Source organism: Symphalangus syndactylus, chromosome 15 (assembly GCF_028878055.3).
Source record: "Symphalangus syndactylus isolate Jambi chromosome 15, NHGRI_mSymSyn1-v2.1_pri, whole genome shotgun sequence".
In the NCBI taxonomy this organism is placed as follows: Eukaryota; Metazoa; Chordata; class Mammalia; order Primates; family Hylobatidae; genus Symphalangus; species Symphalangus syndactylus.
The window spans coordinates 61399705-61418421 of record NC_072437.2 but is presented as its reverse complement, the minus strand read 5'-3'; the positions used below and the strand labels follow the sequence as shown (position 1 = coordinate 61418421).

The window sequence follows — 18717 nt, the reverse complement described above, 5'->3', positions numbered from 1 at the left end:
TGAGAATTTTTCTCATTAATGAATGTTACATTTTTTTCAAATGCATTTTCTGCATCTATTGGTGAGTTTTCTTCTTTAGCTCATTGATGGTGATAGATTATATTAACGGATTTTCAAATGTCACACCCAGCCTGGATGTATAGAATTGTTCCCTCTCCTTCTATTTACTTGAACAGATTTAGAGAATTGAAATTATTTCTTCCTTACATGTTTGATAGAATTTACTGGTGAAACGATCTGAGCCTTGTTCTTTCTGTTTTTGAAGGTTATTCATTATTGATTCAAGTACTTTAATAGACTCAGATTATCCATTTCCTCTAGTGTGACTTTTGGTAGATGGCATCTATCAAGGTCCATTTCATCTAGGTTATCACATTTGTAGGCTTGGTCATGTTAATAATATTCTTCTGTTATCTTTTTAACATCCATAGGATCAGTAATGATAGCCCCTCTTTCATTTTTGATATGGGTAATTTGTATCTTCTCTCTTTTTCTCTTGGTTAGCTTGGCTATTGATCTTTTTAAAGACTCAATCAGATATTGGTGGGTTTGATTTTCTCTACTAATTTTCTGTATCAATTTCATTGATATCTGCTCTAGTATATATTAGTTCTTTGTCTTAGGTACTCCAGAGTCCATTTGCTCTTCTTTTTCTTGTTTCCTAAGGTTAAAGAGTATTCTTTTTAGATCTTTCTTATTTTCTAGTATATGCACTTGATGCTACAAATTTCCCTGTGAGCATTGCTTTTATTGCATCCAACAAAACTTTATAAGTTGTATTTTCATTTTGCTGTTTCATATAAGTGGATCAAACAGAATAATTTTAAATGAGATGTTTTTGTTTTTTAAAAAAAATACAGAAACTTCTGAACTTTACATTAATGGACTTAACACAACACATGCCTGATATATCTCGGGTGATACTTTTCAGTTTGTTCTGGTGGTGGTGGATTCTGTACCTCCCAATGCTGGAACCATAGTTCAAAGCCACTTATGACACATTTCATCATCATCCTCTCCCCTCCCCCCAAGAACAAATGTTCATAAGTACCAATGGCTAAGTATTACTATGTGGATAATAATGTTGCATGTTTTGTCTTGGATTCCAAAAATGTAGAAACAATGCAGACCCTTGATAAAGGAGAGGTAAGACACTTCTTAGAGTATCAGGAACTGAGTGTCTTGTTTCTGGTTTTTATGTTTCATTTATAAAATATATAAAAGTGAAGTCTGAATTAAACCAGGGATGGTAATATTCACCTTCAGTGCTATCTCTGATGGGGTAGCTGTCTATAAGCCTGATGCTGAGGAGGATTCAGAGGCTGGGTGTTTGGGGGAAAGGGTAGTTTGATAGAGAAGCTATGCTTGCTATGAGAGCAGGAAGATGAAGGCACACAAGCAGCCTATTTGCTGAGCCTGAGCAAAGTCACTCTATCTTTTATAATTCTATTAAAAGAATCATTCTCATTTACAACATTTAACAGCAATTGAATAACAAAGGTGAGGTGAAAAGAATTTACCAAAAACGCTATTTAGAAAAGCCAATTAAATATTTCTTAGAAAATGTCATAAATTAAATGTGTTAATAAATGAGTCGAAGGCGGTTAAGCATTCTAAATAGTTTCACATTGCTTTGGAAATCAGTATTTCTGTGATTTAATTGGCTGCATGTAGAATAAGAATGGCATTTGTTATTTGCAAGTCTTTGGCCCATAATTGCTTTACTTTCAAAGGTTGCCAAAATTTACTGGTATAATTTTGCCAACCTAATAAAGAATAAAAATCCCTCCCAAAATACCCTGAATGCAAATGGAACAAGGGATTTGTTTGGCAGAGATCTTGCTTAAAAATAAATTCATAAAGGAAAAAGTGATACATAGGGATCAAACTTTCACAAAAACGACTCACAGTATTAACTTGTGTGAGTGTGACAGGTATGCAAAATACAAACTGCCTGAAATAGGCAAAGGTATCCTGTCTCATGCTTTTATAGTCACTGAAACTCTACCTGTACAAGCTAGAGACTTGTAAAATGGCTCGAGAAACAGGCCTTCAACTTATTTCAGTTCCACCATGTGCCTGAAATTCACGCTCCTTTTCAAAGTTTTCATTTTCAGAGTAATGTTTAGCTTGGCATGAGAGGAAAAGCAGCAATTTTTGAAAATATTTTCACCATTCTTTTTTTTTTTTTTTTTTTTTTTTTTTTTTGAGACAGAGTCTCACTCTGTTTACCCAGGCTGGAGTGCAGTGGCGTGATCTCGACTCACTGCAATCTCCACCTCCTGGGTTCAAGCGATTCTCTTGCCTCAGCCTCATGAATAGAGTAGCCGGGATTACAGGCACCTGCCACTATGCCTGGATAATTTTTGTCGTTTTAGTGGAGACAGGGTTTCTTCACGTTGGCCAGGCTGGTCTTGAACTCCTGACCTCAGGTGATAGGCCAGCCACAGCCTCGCAAAGTGCAGGGATTACAGGCGTGAGCCACTGTGCCTGGCCTCACCACTCATTCTTAAGTGAAGAAATATAGTTGTTTCGTTTTTGTCGTGGCTTTGGTGTTGGTTAATTTTCATTTTTTCCTATGTGCTTTTGGTTCCAGACCACCAGTCAGGGATTTTCCACTCTGGGATATGAAAGTAGGGCAGAAGACCAAGTGATTCACTTTTCAAGTTGAGTATTAAAATCACCTAGGAAGTGGCTTTAAAAATGCCACCAATCAGGATCCACATCCATTCTTTCTAAGTTAATTGAACTGGTGTGGGGACTGTGGCATCAGTATTTCTTAAAGGGTACTCCAGGTTGCTAATCAATGTCATCCGAAAGACATTTGTCACAGTTTTGTAAAGTGTCTCGTTAGGGTTGGTGGAAACATTAAAGAATATGAGAATTCAATGTTTGTTGCTGTTTCTATTGTTTTAATTGTCCCCATCACAGCTCTGATGAAGTTACTCTACTTTTTCTACTTTTTGCTTATAAAAGGAATATCAAGAATCAGATAAAAAATTCATGCATTAGAAAAGAGAATTTAGGAAAAATTAATTTTGCCTGCCACCTCCTCACCATCTTAGCACCAAATCCTCAACGCCCATAGCCCCATTACCATGTATTCATCAATGACTTCAACTTTGAGATGAACTCATTAGATATTCTACTGCCATAGAAAACAGAAGGCTTCCTACAAAGTGACAGTATGGATAAATTTAAAGTGGGATCAATAGTTATTTGTTTCTGCAATTTTCCCAAAGAATAACAGCATAAATACTAATAAAAACTAGTTATTACACGTGGTAAAACTCCTTCAAAATTTATATCTATTACCCCAATACAGGAAGTCAGTTGATTTAATCACCTGGAACAAAGAGCTGCATCATCCTGTTATATTGATCAGAATGATCTGTTACTCAGAAATTATACATCTTATTAGACATTAGTAAACATTATTAAACACATGTTATAGCTATTACATGTGGATTAGTAACATCTTCTTAAATTTACAAGTCAAAATTATCTCACATATTTTAATATGGTGTTGAACTTTGATGGTTGGGTCAATTTACTCTTTACCTAAAATCCTTTGAAAAAAATGAACTTGGCCCTATCAACACGTCTCTTGGAGAAACATCTTTGACACTAACCAGATACAAACTTTTCTAGGTCAGCATTTTGGTCAGATAAGCATCTACCATCTGCCAATTTAATTTCTAAAGATATGTTTTCCACTTAATCAACAGCAGTCCCCCCACTCTCAAAATTAATATAATCTCAAAATGCCTATTATCCATTTTTTATCTAAAGTTCAGTACTATATTTGGAGGATTTTTTAATGACAGGCAGTCCTCCATTATTTCTGCAAGGTTTATCCTTTTAAAAAGTCAAGCCATCAGAAAGCAAGGTACTTACACCATTTTAACTAAACTAGAAGTAGCATTATTGTGACTGAAACGTACATTTTGTTTTGCATCATGAGGGTTCGCGTGGGGTGCTAGGTCCTTAAGAGGCCCAGAATACATATTTTGGGGGAGACGGGAAGAGAGGAGGAGAAAGAGAGATGGTTCTAAACAAAAAAAGTTCCTGATGAAACTGACTCATTTGTTGTTTATAACACTATTCAACATGTTTTCCTTTTGTAAAGATACATACGCAAAATTTCTTATGAAGGTTTAATCAGGGAAAACACTATTTTCGCTCATGAAGTGAAGTTTGCACATCACTTTGATCACCAAAAAGTCAAGCACCTATACAGCAACTTCAATTTTTATTTAGATCTTAATCATAAATTCAGTTATGTTTACCTTATATGTCATATTTTACTTTTTTGTCATATGCCACATCAAATCTTTGGGATATAAGAAAGCAAATCCTTTTCTCTCGAATCCAGAGATATTATAGTTATTCATTGCCATCCTGACTACAAATGTCTACAAAGCTATGATACAGCTCCCCAAACTAAACTATAATGGACATGAAACTCAAGTATTCATGCTCTTATTTCTAACAATGCAATGTTAATTTAATATGAATTTTCATGAATTTTTCATACTTGAGTTAAATTCATAAAGGGCATTTAAAAGTAAGGATTTTGGATATAAAATGTTAAATGTCATATAATTACCCAGCATGTTTTAACAGATTAAAATACTTCCCTGTCTTTCTACTGTCAAATATATATGGAATTCCTTGTGTAGGAGCTTATCATCAAACCAAATGCTTTATACTCAGTGTGAAAATTCAATCACAATTGTCAAAGATCAAGCTGCTACTTCTGATAACAAATATGATGAGATATCATCTTGTTCAATATATGCTTTCAACTTGACATGTAGGCTAATAAAAAACATGAAGTTGTAGTATTTATTTTGTTTCTTCCATAACAGAAGGCTCCTAAGGGGGATGATCAAAATACTCAGTATCATTGCATGAAAATAAAGTCACTCTTTATCTGCAGACAGATTAACTAGTTTGCTGACTAACTGTAGTAAAATAATAACAGCTATATTGCATTTGTAAAAGATTTAAAAATTACTATGCATCGGTGATTCTATCTCAGTGAGAGGATGTCTATTTATTTTCAACTACAAAATAAACATAAGACACTACTTTTTGTCTTATGACAAGTTTCATTCATTCGACAGCTATTTATTGAGTACTTACTATATACCAACCACTGCAGTAGGCTATCCTACCTCATTAATCAGACCTAGTCTCCTGTCAACAGCTCTCCTTAGAGGAAGGCATAAGGACATGAGGAAGAGCATGCAGCCAGTTTTTTTGTGAGTCAACTATAATTTTGAGATGTAAAACCTAAAGAGGATCACAGACACTTTTGCACGAGGAAAGACTGTAGTACATGTGTGGCTGTGGACTTAACTTTCCCCTATCTTGCCCCTCACCCTGTTTTTCTTACGTTGCCTTCCTTCTCAGGGAAAGCCTGAATCTGCCATTCTTGCTTGCCTCCTTCTCCTTCAGCTTCCAAGTTCATAACCAGCACACCTTGACAATTCCTCAGATGTCCCTGAATTTGTGTACTTCCCTACATCCCCACTACATTCTACCTCAAACCCCTCTGCCGTTAGCTTAGCTTGGAACTCCATCATCTCAAAGCACAGTGATAGTTACTTAGTGGACACTCAAACCTTTGCCAAATAATTGAATAAGGTAGCTTCAATCATATGCCCTTTAAGATACTGAGGTAAACAAGAGTAGAATAACAACAAAAAAACCCTGATCTCATTCTCTGTTGAGCAACCACTTCAAACATGCCAGTAGCAATATCTCCCATTAGTTGCCTAAGGTAGATACTTAGGAATTATCTTTGACCTTTCTCTCTTCTCTGCCACCTCCCATACCATCTTTCCTATTACCTTCTCAGTTTGGTTTCCTCTATTGCTCTCTTAGGTCTCACACTACATGTCAACCAAACACCAAATACCTCCTCAATGTAACCCTCTAACCCAGCGCTGTCCAATAACTTTATGCAATGATGGTAATGTGCCATATATATGCTGCCAACGGGTATGAACACTGAGCACTTGACATGTGGCGAGTGTGACTGAGGAACTATGTTTTTAATTTTATTTAAATTTCAACTAATTTGAATTTAAGTAGCCATATATGTTTAATGGCAACAGTACTAAACAATGCAGCTTAACCTTCTTCCATACTGCTGAAGACATATCTTGCTACAAAACATCTGATCATATTACTTGCCTTACAGAATGTGACTCCATAAAATCTCCATCATTAGGCAGGATATTCAAAGCTCTTTACAATCTAGACCAATTTACCACCTCAATCTCAGCCCCACTCCTTTCCCATCTAGTTTGCAAAGGTAGTAGGCCACTCACTGTACTCACACATGCCAAGCTATAACCCTTATGGAAGCTGCTGACTCTTGCTTAGAATGCCTTTTCCTCTCACAGAACATCTGCTCATCCTTCAAGATCCAGCTTAAATTCCCATTTCTCTCTGAATAGCTAACTGCCCTCTCATAGCTGAGCTAGGCTCTCTGTCTTAACTCTGCTGCCATAACTTTTAGTATGTGGCTTCATTAAAGCATTTAATCATAATTAATGGTTTACATGTGGAAAATATGAGTCTCATGTATGCCAGGTAAATATTAATCACATACATTAAAGACAGAATCTGGCAAAGCATCTGGCACAGGACTTCACTCTGAGTAAGCCCACGAGAGATGTGCCAAGTCTTCAGGATGTGTTTTAGGAATTGCATTGCCCATGCTAGGGATCTTCACCAAACCCAGCTGCCTAAGAAAACAGAGAGGAAAATAAAAGAATGGAGATGGGGCAAGGGAAACGCTCACAAGGCATTGATAGCAATGAGAGGCTTAGGACAGGGAAATTATATAAGAAAATTCATGAAAGCCCCAATAGAATAAGTATGCAGTAAACCTATAGGTAAAGCTGAACTTGTTTTTCACCTTCCCTAACTAGCTGGCAATAGCAATAATCAAATTCCTTAATCAGGGAGTGTGGTTGTTACGAGGTCAAGAACAAGAAAAAGGTTTTCTTCTGATGTGTAACTGAGAGGAATTTGTTGTAAGCAGATCAATAAAGCCCTATTACTTTGGCCCACTCCTCAGGAAAGAGCTCTGTTTTAAAAAACATTGAATATATTTGCTGTAAGGAAATTCAACCTATGAAAGACACAGAAGAAAAAAAAGGCTCTAAACTTACTCCATTTTCACGCCCTCTAAAATTATATTTAAATAGAAACACTTCAAAATCAATAATATCTGAGTTGCATATATTTCCAATATAATAATTTCCCCTTTATATATATCATTTTTCTCTCCTTTCAGTCTGCTTATGAAAGCAATGCAAAGAAATATTTAAATAGTTAAAGGTAAAAATATTAATGGCAATCCTAAGCAATATTCAATATATATACAGGTATCTGAACTGAGTAAGTACGAGTCAGTATTAATAATATTTTGATGTTCCATTTCATTGGTTTGAGAAAGCATAGGTTTATGATATAATTTTGTTATTAAATAAAATCCTTGAATTGGATTTGCAGATTGAAGAAAATTAATATTTGGGTTTAGTTCAGAGGTTGAGTAAATTAGCTCAGTTTACTCTGGGTTTGAGTTCATGGTTCAGTTCAAGTTCTTGATAATGAGCACATCAAAATAAAAAATATTTAAATAATGCAATCAGGGCTGACATTTAAGAGCAAGTGTTCAGGCAAATACGTGTTTTTAAAAAACAAACTCACTTTACAGAGAGAGCTAAGGTTAAATCCGAAGGTTTGAGCATTCCGGGAGCCAGCATTCATGTAGTTTCCCATTAGCAATACAAGTTCCAGCAACTTGCTAAAGCTTTTGCTCTTCTTTATCTCTTCGCAGGCAGTACTGACAGCCATGATGTCAGGTTTGATGTTGTTCACCTGCTCTTCAAACTGAAGCTTAAAGAGAATAGCACTGAGCCGTGGCTGTAGTCTCTTCACATTGCTCATCTGATTGAAAAGAAAACAGCAGATTTCCTTTAAAATGCATGGTATACTTTGGTACTGTACGACTGCAAGTAATCTGGGATGATTTATTGGTATGACAGTACCAAAGAAGAAATATGTCTCCTAAAACTGATAGCAGGAAGAGAGAAAAGGCCTGCTTGTTTTTGTAAGGAATCCAGAGTCATCCCTCAAAACCCAAATTAACAATTTAGATGCTCAATGAAAAGAAAGCTTTAATTAAATGATAATATTTAATTAAGCAATGAAGTAAGCATTTTTTAAACTAAATTCTAAAAAGGTAACAAGATACATAGGCCACAAATTACAAGGCATTCATGTCATTATTTTGAATAATTTTTGTTCAATACTGCAATATACTGGGTCATGTTTAAAAGACATTCAGAAAAGTCTAAAGAGGGTTTGTTTTCTTCAAATAGCAATTGCTGTCCTCAGAAACCCTGCTGACTAACAGTATGTGTTAGACAGAGGGAGAGTAAATAGGTCCCAATTTGTACTAAATTGACTTTCTTCAGAAACACAGGAAAGTAGAATGACTCCTGACACATACTAAATTAGCAGAATCGGAGTTAGGAAACATGGGAGTAGTAGCAGGCAGAAGCGGTGCAAACCCACAAATCTATCACATGCCAAGTTAACCCTGTCTGGGACTCTAGGTTTCTCTATTGGGAATGTGGGGGACTGGAGGTGTCTAAAAGAACAAAAGGGCAGGTTCCTGCCTTTATCCTTACTCCTGTGTTATATCAACACACATGCAGGAAATAATCACTTAGCTGTAGGCTGAAGACATACCACATATTAAGCTAGATATGAATTCCTTGACCAAACGCACTAGGGATTCGGGACTTAAAACGCACTGAAGGGGCGGTAATAGTAAAATTGTTGAACTATGACAACTATTGTAAATATCAAAAGCAGGTTAAGGCAAGGTGAGAAAAAAAAGCAGTGACAGGTTAAAATAGGGACTGTTTCTCTTAGTCACAGACTGTAAAGGAAAGGCTAAAAAACAATGCTATATGAAGCCTGTAGGGTGCCAAATATAATGAAAATCATGATTGTTTGGTACACAGAAAGCTATCAGCTCATAATATAATATGACCGTTACTTAAAATATACTAGACAAAGGCTTATTAGACTCCAACATATTACAGACACTGCCTTAATGACTAAACATAACTCAGCTTACTCATCTGACAAAAATTGAGCAATAATTAGTTCTTTGTACACAACTCTGAGAGAATATTTTCATATAGACCAAAGCCTTATAGTGAACGAAAAGTTCCATTTTCAAATAATATAAATATCTAATTTATACTTAGCTTTCTCCCCAGCCCCTTGCCAAATTAAATGGTTATGCATATACAATCAAGATTCTAAGGGCTCAATTAATGTAGTTATTAATAAGAAGTCTACTTTACAAGGCACTTTAAGGAACGTCTTCATATTCCACTGTCTAGGAAAAATAAAGAACGTAAGTTCAACAAGGACCAAAAAAAAAAAAAAAAGAAGAAGAAAAAGAAATATCATTAAAAGTTTATAGAGTAAGTTTAAGTGATATAAAATTATAAAGAGACAAAGAGATATACTATTAGAATGTTGATTCTTACTGGGCATGAATTGTTCTTTTTAAGCAGTGATCACTTATCACAAAGACATTTGTCTTAAAATATATTATATGTCTCCAGATGGGTTCACTTGCCTGGATTTTTTTTATCCTTAACCATCGCAAAAGGAAGATGTTCATATGACATTGGTAACATGAATAATGCTCTATTACACTTAATATGTCCTTTAGAGCAGTCAGACATACAAAAGAGCACTCACATGTAGTACCTGTAGTTATGGCCATTCTGAAGGTGTATAATGGGCTCATAGCATCACTGTTTTCAGTAAGTGCCATTACTCATTATTAAGAAGCCAAGTACTTGCAGTAAATATGAGAAGAAATTCTCCAGTATTCTATGCAAAACATTTGTATTACGAAATATATTAATTCTAACATATATTAACGTACTACTACTTTCATGCACGGAAGAAAAAAGAGACTGCTTAAATGCCTACATTATACCACCCCAAAATATGTTAAAGCTTTCCTGCTGACAAGCTAACCATATGTAGCCAGCATAAAGTAATTAATTCTCCTAGAAAAATATAACCTAGATTTGTATGAATAATGAGTGTATCTGGCACTAGGGACAGGTACCTTGAAAAGATAGAGTAAGTCTATGATGTAATGCAGAACAAAGTGCTACAAGTTCATGAAAATCCCTGACAAGGCAAAGTCAGGAAAGGTAACCTAAAAACAAAGCTTTGAACAACACTTTAAAAAAAATTAGATGTCCTTTTCCTATTGTTCTTTCTTCCAAGTTTTTGGAAGAAATAGTCAGTATTTGACTATTATTGAGTAAATGTGTTTTAATAAATAAAATTATTGAGTGGGAAAGGAACTTGAAAGGTCACCTGGAGATGGTGCCTGTCTTTAGTTCACTATTTAGCCATATGATGACCTCTAGGCCAAATGGTTGCCCTTTTTATTTAACAACAAAATATCATTTAACGTTAATGTTCCAAGATCTAAATCATGGAATCTATGATAATAACAGAAGGCTTACTTTTCTTTTTTTGAGGCAGAGTCTCACTCTGTCACCCAGGCTGGAGTGCAGTGGCACAATCTCGGCTCATTGCAACCTCTACCTCCCAGGTTCAAGCAATTCTCCTGCCTCCGCCTCTTGAGTGGCTGGGATTACAGCCACGAGCCACCACGCCCGGCTAATTTTTTATATTTTTAGTAGAGACAGTGTTTCACCATGTTGTTCAGGCTGGTCTCTAACTTCTGACCTCAAATGATCCACCCACCTGGGCTTCCCAAAGTGCTGGGATTACAAGCGTGAACCACTGAGCCCAGCCCTTTTCCTCATTATTTGAATCAAACCTTATTTCTTCAGGTGGAATCAAATAAAAAAGGTTAAGAAGGGGGAAAATATAGGTATATGTAAAAACCCCGACAAATGTTTCCGCATCCTCACCACTTCTCATATTCTATCAACACTGGGGATTTGCATTCTGTTTTCCTGCTAAGAAAACTAAACTGACTTGTCTAAGTAGAAGGCAGAAATGAACTATGGTGCTCAAATAATACTCTGAATGGCAACAGAAAGTCATTTTTAAAAATGAGAAGAAGGAAAGGGTAAATGAACAATAAACATAAAATGTAAGCTAGTTAATAATTAGAATGCTAGAAGAAATTAGAATTTCATTTTTACAGTTATCCTTTAAATCTATTGTTATGAAGTCTTAGCAATATAAATTCACGAAACCCAAATCTGACAATAATGAGATGTAATCTGAAGATCAATCCAAAAAAGGAAAAATACATTGATTTCACTCGTTTTTCTTGAAGGCAGGGAGCAGTACACCTGTAACCTCCCCATACACAGATGTCATATGTCAGAATGAAGAGAAGTTAAAAGCAGTGACTGGTAAAAATCAAGAAGCAATATCCAGAACCCTAAGGGTAATTTTATTTCAAAATTTTGTTTGTTGGCAATATATGTTTGTTGGAGAGGGAACAACGTAAAAAGACCTTTAGAAAAATCAATGAACCAACAAGTATTGACTGGGCCCCATTCAGTGCTGTGAGCGGCACAGGAGCCATAGCAGCTGCCCCTGTAGCCCTTATTGTTGAATTCTTTCTGCCTGTCTTAAGGAGTAGAAAGTCGGAAAGGTCTCCAGGAAGATGTAATCTCTCATAATCTCATTATGGTTATATTTTTCACATATAATTTTATCCATTATTCTATAAGGAAAAAAATCATTTTTTACACCAACTTTAACACCTTATCTAGTTCTCTTTATACATTTTCTTTTATAAATAAAGGTTGTCAGATGTTTTTTTCCCCGTCCTACTATGCAGACTTAACAAGGCACACCTCAAAAGGATTTATTTTTTATTATTTTTTATTCTTCCCTGAAGTCATTATGAAACTTCACTGTTCACTTAACTCTCTAACAGTGTAGTAACCTGCTGAATGGGAAGTTACTGGCCTCAGTCTTAATTTATAATACTCTAAAAGCATTAGTTCATATACTTTGTAGATATCACATTATAAGAAATAATAGAAAAGCACTTCAGGAAGGTGAAATAACTCTTTCAAGTCACCTGGCTAGTAGGACCCAGGCCTAGAGCTAACTTGCTGCTAATCAACTGTCCTTACCACTCAGAGCATCACAATGTGGAAATTAAGAACCACAATTTACAAACCATTTGGAACTCAAGCTTCCTCTGCTATGTTTTCTAGTAAGTAAGAATGAACTTTAATTTCTTCACAGTAATTATCAAGTAACACCCTGCAATGAGCTCTGCCTGCCACCTGTACTATCTCAATATTTCTTACCTTCCTCCTTAATATACCCAACTACCTCCTATTGTGCTGAATATTTAATACTTTTTCAGATCTACTTTTGTTGTCTCTCCACATCAGGGATCCTACACCAGTAACTGTTAGAAAACAGGCCGCATAGTAGGAGGTGAGCAGCAGGCCTGAGCGAGCAGGTGAAGCTTCATCTGTGTTTATAGCTGCTCCCTATTGCTAGCATTACCACCTGAGCTTGACCTCCTGTGAGATCAGTAGTGACATTAGATTCTCATAGGAGCAAGAACCCTGTTGTGAACTACGCAAACAAAAGATCTAGGTTGCATGCTCCTTATGAGAATCTAATGCCTGATGATCTGTCACTGTCTCCTATCACCCCCAGATGGGTCCATTTAGTTGCAGGAAAACAAGCTCAGGGCTCCCACTGATTCTACATTATGGTGAGTTGTATAGTTATTTCATTATATAGTACAATGTAACGATAGAAATAAAATGCACAATAAATGTAATGTGGTTGAATCATCCCAAAACCATCCCCCTGCCATCTGTGGAAAAAGTGTCTTCCATGAAACCATTTACTGGTGCTAAAAAAGTTGAGGACTGCTGCTCTATACTACACTCTCCACTGATACTCTCCTATTAGCTAATTCTTCAGTTCTCCATGGGAGAGGTATGATAAGCAAGAAGAATGTGAAAAAACAAATGCAGTTTTATGAAAGACAAGAGAAAGTACTTTGAGAAAGTAGTGTGACCTAATACATTACAGAATTAAGACACTAGGGAAAAAATGTTTGAGCTTGATTTTTCTAATGATATAAAAAATATCTTTAATTGTTAACAGACCAATATGTTCACGATCTCTAGAATTCTCAGAAAAAAAACACAAGTTCATTTCAGCTGGAGAAAGGCTTCAAAAAAAAAAGTTATCCAAGTGACTTATGCCTGAGGTAATACTCAGAATATCAAAACTGTTTTTAAAATATACTCTTATGATATTAAAGCTGCTATGCTAAAGTTATTTAAGAAAACTATACAAAAATAAAGTACATATGGTATAATTTTTATATATTTCATAGGAGAAAGGTAAAGCCAAGGCTTGTACAAAAATATTAAAAGGCTAAAATGTATATTCCTCCACTTAGTCAAGAAATAAACAATTGGCTATAGACATCAGAGACCGCTGCGCCTTTGTTTATAAATCCTTATCCATTCTGGATCACTAAGGATTTCACAGGAGGTCCAAATGAGTTCTGAAGATACTCAGGATCATCAAGTGGTAAAGCTATGATTGGTAAAGCTAAAGAACAAAGAGACTTCCAATTTAATTTGGCAGTCTCAGCACACAGTCTTAACACATAAGTTTCATATCTCTTGAATTAAAAAGCTGGCATAAACCCCAGAATCATATTAGTGTCTTAAATTCATTCATGCCCACTTCCAGACAATCCCCATCCCATCGCAGAAAACCAGTGTTTTGATATCAATCACTATACCTTAGTTTTGCCTGTTCTTGAAATTTATATTAATGAAACTATACGGTAAACAGTTTATATAGCTGACTTCTTCTACTAAATAAATGACTGAGATTTATACACATGTTGTATAATTCAGTACTTTGTTCCTTTTTATTAATAGATTTCCATGCAAGAATATACCAAAATTTGTGTGTCTACTTTCCTGATGATGGACTTTCCCCCCAACCCACCCCAGTTTGGAGCTACGTAGTGAGTTGAGTTGAACAGAGACCCGCAAAAGGTATGTCTAAATCCTAACCTCTGCTACCTTGAATGTGATCATATTTGGAAACAGTTTTAGCATACGTAATTAAATTAAGAATCTCAAGATGAAATCATCCTGGATTTGGGGTGAGCCCTAGACTGGAGTGATACATCTACCCAGAAACGCCAAGGATCGTGAGTAGCTTAATGAAGCTAGCAGAGTGGTATGGATCAGATTCTCACTCAGAGCCTCTGGAAGAAAGGAACCCTGCCAATGCCTTCATTTATGACTTCTGGACCCAGAAATGTGACAGCATAAATCTCTTGTTGTTTTAAGCCACCGAGATCATAGACATTTGTGGGGGCAGCCCTAAGAAACTAATACAGGCTATTATTAATACTTTTGTGAGTGTTTTCATTTCTGTTAAATTAGTAAAAAATATAGTACAAATGTATACCTAACCTGAAACATTGCCAAACTGTTTTTGCAAAGTAGGTTATATGATTTTATATTCCCTTTACCAACTTATGTTTTATTCTAGTTATCTTTTATCTTTTCATGTTTAGGTCCATACTCCATTCCTCTAATTATTCAGTGAGGTGTGATGCAGGAGTTGAGATTCGTTTTAGTCCCCAAGATGTATAGACTTTACAAAACCATTTGATACAAAGAACATCACTGAACATCAAATGATGGTATCTTTCTGGGTCTATTTCTAACCTTCTAGAAAGCTTATTTGTATATCCTTAAGCCAAAACTTTTGCCTTGATGTTAAATCAGTAGTTTAGGTCCACCAAGTTTGTTGTTCTTTAAAATTGGTTTTCTATATTCTATGTCTTTTGCATGTCATATGAATTTTAGAAATCATTTGTCAATTTCTTTAATAAAACCTGCTGGCATTTTGATTGGGAATGTGTGAAATTCCTAGGTCATGTGAGGGAGAAATGAAATCTTAACAATACCAACTCTTCCAGTCTATAAGCATAATAAATACCATTTCTTTACAACTTCTTTCCTTTCTCTCAGCAATACCTTATAGTTTTCAGTAGAAAATCTGCATATATTAAGTGAAATGTATCCCAAAGTATTTTTAGTTTTTTTATGACATTGTAAATAATATTATTTTAATTACATTTAAATTTTTGCTGTTTGTAGAAAAAAATAACTATTTTTGGTACACTGACTGTGTTCTATGACCTTGCTCAATTCACATAGACAATTAGGTCAGCTGAAAAAAAGAAAAAGATGGTATACTTTCTTTCCTCTAATGTATTCATCTTTTATGTTTTCTTGTTACACAGACTAGTACATTATAATGCTGAAAGGAAGTAATGCAAATAGACACCTTTACCAGGTTCTCAACCATAAAAGACAAGGCATCTAATCATTCACCGTTAAGTTGAGTATAACTCCAGGTTTTTCATGGATGTCCTTTATCAAAATGAGGAAGTTTCCTTCTATTTCTAGTTTGTTGAGTTTTTTCATAAAAAATGACTGAATTCCGTCAAATGCTTATTTCGCATGTATTTAGGTAATTATGATTTTTCTCATAATTACCTTGTATTTTTTTATCTGATAATATGGCTAATTAATTAATTTTGAAGTGTAAAACCAATCTTGCATTCCTGGGATCAATTCCATGTGGTCATAACATACTCTCCTTATTAAGTTCAGCAATATTTGATGCAAAAATATTTTGTTGACAACTTTTGCATCTATGTTTATATATTATATTAGTTTCTAGTTTTGCTGTAGTAGATTCCCTTCTTTGATTCCTGATACCAGTAGTTTGAGAGTTTGGTTTTCTTTTTCAGTGCTTCATTTTCATTTGGATCAAAATAATTCCTTCTTTGGCCCACCAGTAATTTTAAATTATGTTATGCAATTTTTAGACTGTGGTAGATGTTCTATTATTGTTGTTGTCTAACTTAATTCTGTTATAGACAGAAAACATACCCTGCAAGATATCTATATTTTGAAAATTACTGAGGCTTATTTTATATTCCCATATGGTCCACCTTGGTAAACATTTGATATGTGTTTAAAAATAATGTGTATTTTGCAGTTGTTGTAGATAGTGTTCTATAAATATCAGAACAAGTTGGATGATAGAAGTATCTTGATTTTCTAAGTATTTACTGATTTTTTTGTACACTTTTTCTAGAATTTATTCAAAGAGGAGTGTTAAAATCTCATTATGATTGAGAATTTGTATATTTTTCCATTTATTTCTCCCAGGTTTTGCTTCATACATTCTGATGCTCAATTTTTAGGCATACATATTTAAAATGATTATCTCTTCATGGCGAGTTATTATTTTTGTTACTGTATACTGATACTTTATTTCTTATAATATAGTTCGCCTTGAAAGATACCTTCTTGGAAATACACATACCCATGATACTTTTCATGTGCTTATTTTATTACTATTTGTTTTCCATATGTCCTTTCTGCCTTTTTCTCCACTGCTATGTTTGAGTGTTTGTGTCCCACCAAACATAAATGTTGATGGGATTATGAGAAAGGGGTCTTTGGGGGTGATTGGATCATGAGGGCAGAGTCCTCATGAATGGGATTAGCACCCTCATAGAAGAGGGTCCAGAGAGCTGCCTTGTCCCTCCACCATCTCAGAACAGACAAAATGCAACATATATGAATCAGAAATCAGTGGGCCCTCACCAGACATGGAGTCAGCCAGCACCCTGATCATGGAAGTCCCCGGCTTCCAGAACTGTGAAAAATAAATTTCAGTTGTTTATAATTCATTCAGTTTATAGTATTTTGTTACAGCAGCCAAAATAGACCAAGACAACCTCTTTTATCCCTTTTCTGCTTTGTGTTGGTCAAGCAATTTTTAGTATTCTATTTCGTCTACTGGCTTAACTATGCCTCTTTTTATATTTTCTCTGGTTTGTCTAGGATTAATACATCTTAATGTATCAATCTAATTGGAATTATAAACCCCGTTATGCAATGTTTTTTATTACAAATTTTCTTTCAAAAAATCTTAAGAAAAAAGGTTTTATTTACTATTTCAGGTACTCTTCATTACTTTTTGTAGATCTGAGTTTCCATCTGGCATATTTCCCTTTTGCCTGAAGGATAACTTTTAGCATTTCTGGTAGGGTAGGTATGACTGTCACAAACTCTTTCAGCTTTTATAATACTAAAAATGTCTTCATGTCACCTTATTTTTTTTTTTAAGACATCCATTAGATAGAGAATTCTGAGTTTACAGGGTATTTTTTTTAACACCTTTCTGTTGAGCTTCTTGCATTTTAAACTCTTCTGTTGACTTCTATCTATTACTTCTATGAAGCCAGCAAAATCTTTTACCTTTGTTTTCCTACATGTACTGTGCCTTTTATCTTTTTCCTCCTCTCAAGATACTTTTGTCATTTTCTCTTTTTCTTTGGTTTTCAGCAGTTTTACTAGGCTGTGCCATGATATCTTTTTCTCTTTATATTTATCCTGGTTGGGATCTGCTGAGCCTTTTAAACCCTAAGTTTATGTTTTTCACTGAATGAGACTTTTTTGTCCATTATTTCTTCAAATATTTTGTCACCCACAATCTTACTCTCTTATCCTTTGGGGACTCCAGTTACAGGTATTTTAGACTGAATGATATCTACCCAATAATACCTGTTGTTTATTACTTTATTCAGTCTTCCTTCCTACGTAACTAAGAGAAAATAATCACTATAAAACTGCCTTGGAATTTCACTGACTCCCCTGCCAGCTCCAATGCACTATTAAACCCACATACTAAAATTTTTAATTTAGTTATTGAACTTTTCAATAATTTCTATATAGCAATTTTTTTATAGTTCTCATTTCCCTGCAAATATTCCTTAATTATGGCCATGTTTTTCTTTAATTCTTTGAAGATCATTTGCTTTAGTTCTTTGAACATATTTATAGTATCCATATTTTGTCTTTGCAAGTGAAATCCAAAACCTGGGCCATTTTGGACTTCTTTTCTTGACAATACATCCCATTTTATTATTATTTAATTTTTAATTCAATATTGCATTCAATATTGAATACTTACTTACATATAACCACTCTCAGTTCTGTAATATCCCATTGAAAACTATTTGTTCTTATTTTAGCAGTCAAATCAATCACTGGGTGATCATCTTAAGTTGTACAGTTCACTATAAACTTTGTTAGTGTAGCTCTGTGGAAAGTAAGATTTGTTTTCTTAGACCCTCTAACTTAGTGAAACTCAATCTCCAAACTGTTTTCCCTGGGGAGTTCGTCAAGACGTGCTATAGGTTTTATTAGGGTGGGTCTAGAGTAGGTCTTTAGGGTGTGGCCCTACTTCCTAAAGCACCAGCTTTTCCTTATTTGATTGAATGACAAATATGCTAATGAAATGTTAAGATGATCTCTGTAATTTGGCAGAGCCAGAAGTCCAAAGCTGAACCTCTAGTATCTCTGTTCCACTCTCACCCTGTAGCAGCTGCTATCTGGCTAGTCTTGCTCAGTGTATGAACCCTCCAGCTCCTAGGCACAGACACAAGGGAGATACCCACGTCGACTACTGGAGTTCCTTTCTGCACAATTCCTTCCCCATTAGTGCTCTGCCTTGTAGATACCAGCTGTTTCACTGCCATAAATTCTAATCTTTGCCTCC

General features: G+C 35.1%; 1 protein-coding gene across 6 annotated transcripts in view; it reads right to left on the bottom strand.

Annotated features, from left to right (window-relative positions):
- DIAPH3 (diaphanous related formin 3) overlaps positions 1–18717 on the bottom strand; it is a 507090-nt gene that overhangs the window by 202975 nt on the left and 285398 nt on the right. For all 6 annotated transcript variants that reach the window (XM_055244170.2, XM_055244171.2, XM_063618797.1 and 3 more), the window contains one exon: positions 7732–7971. In XM_055244170.2, the coding sequence (XP_055100145.2) occupies positions 7732–7971 (240 nt within the window). The remainder of the gene's footprint in view (positions 1–7731; positions 7972–18717) is intronic.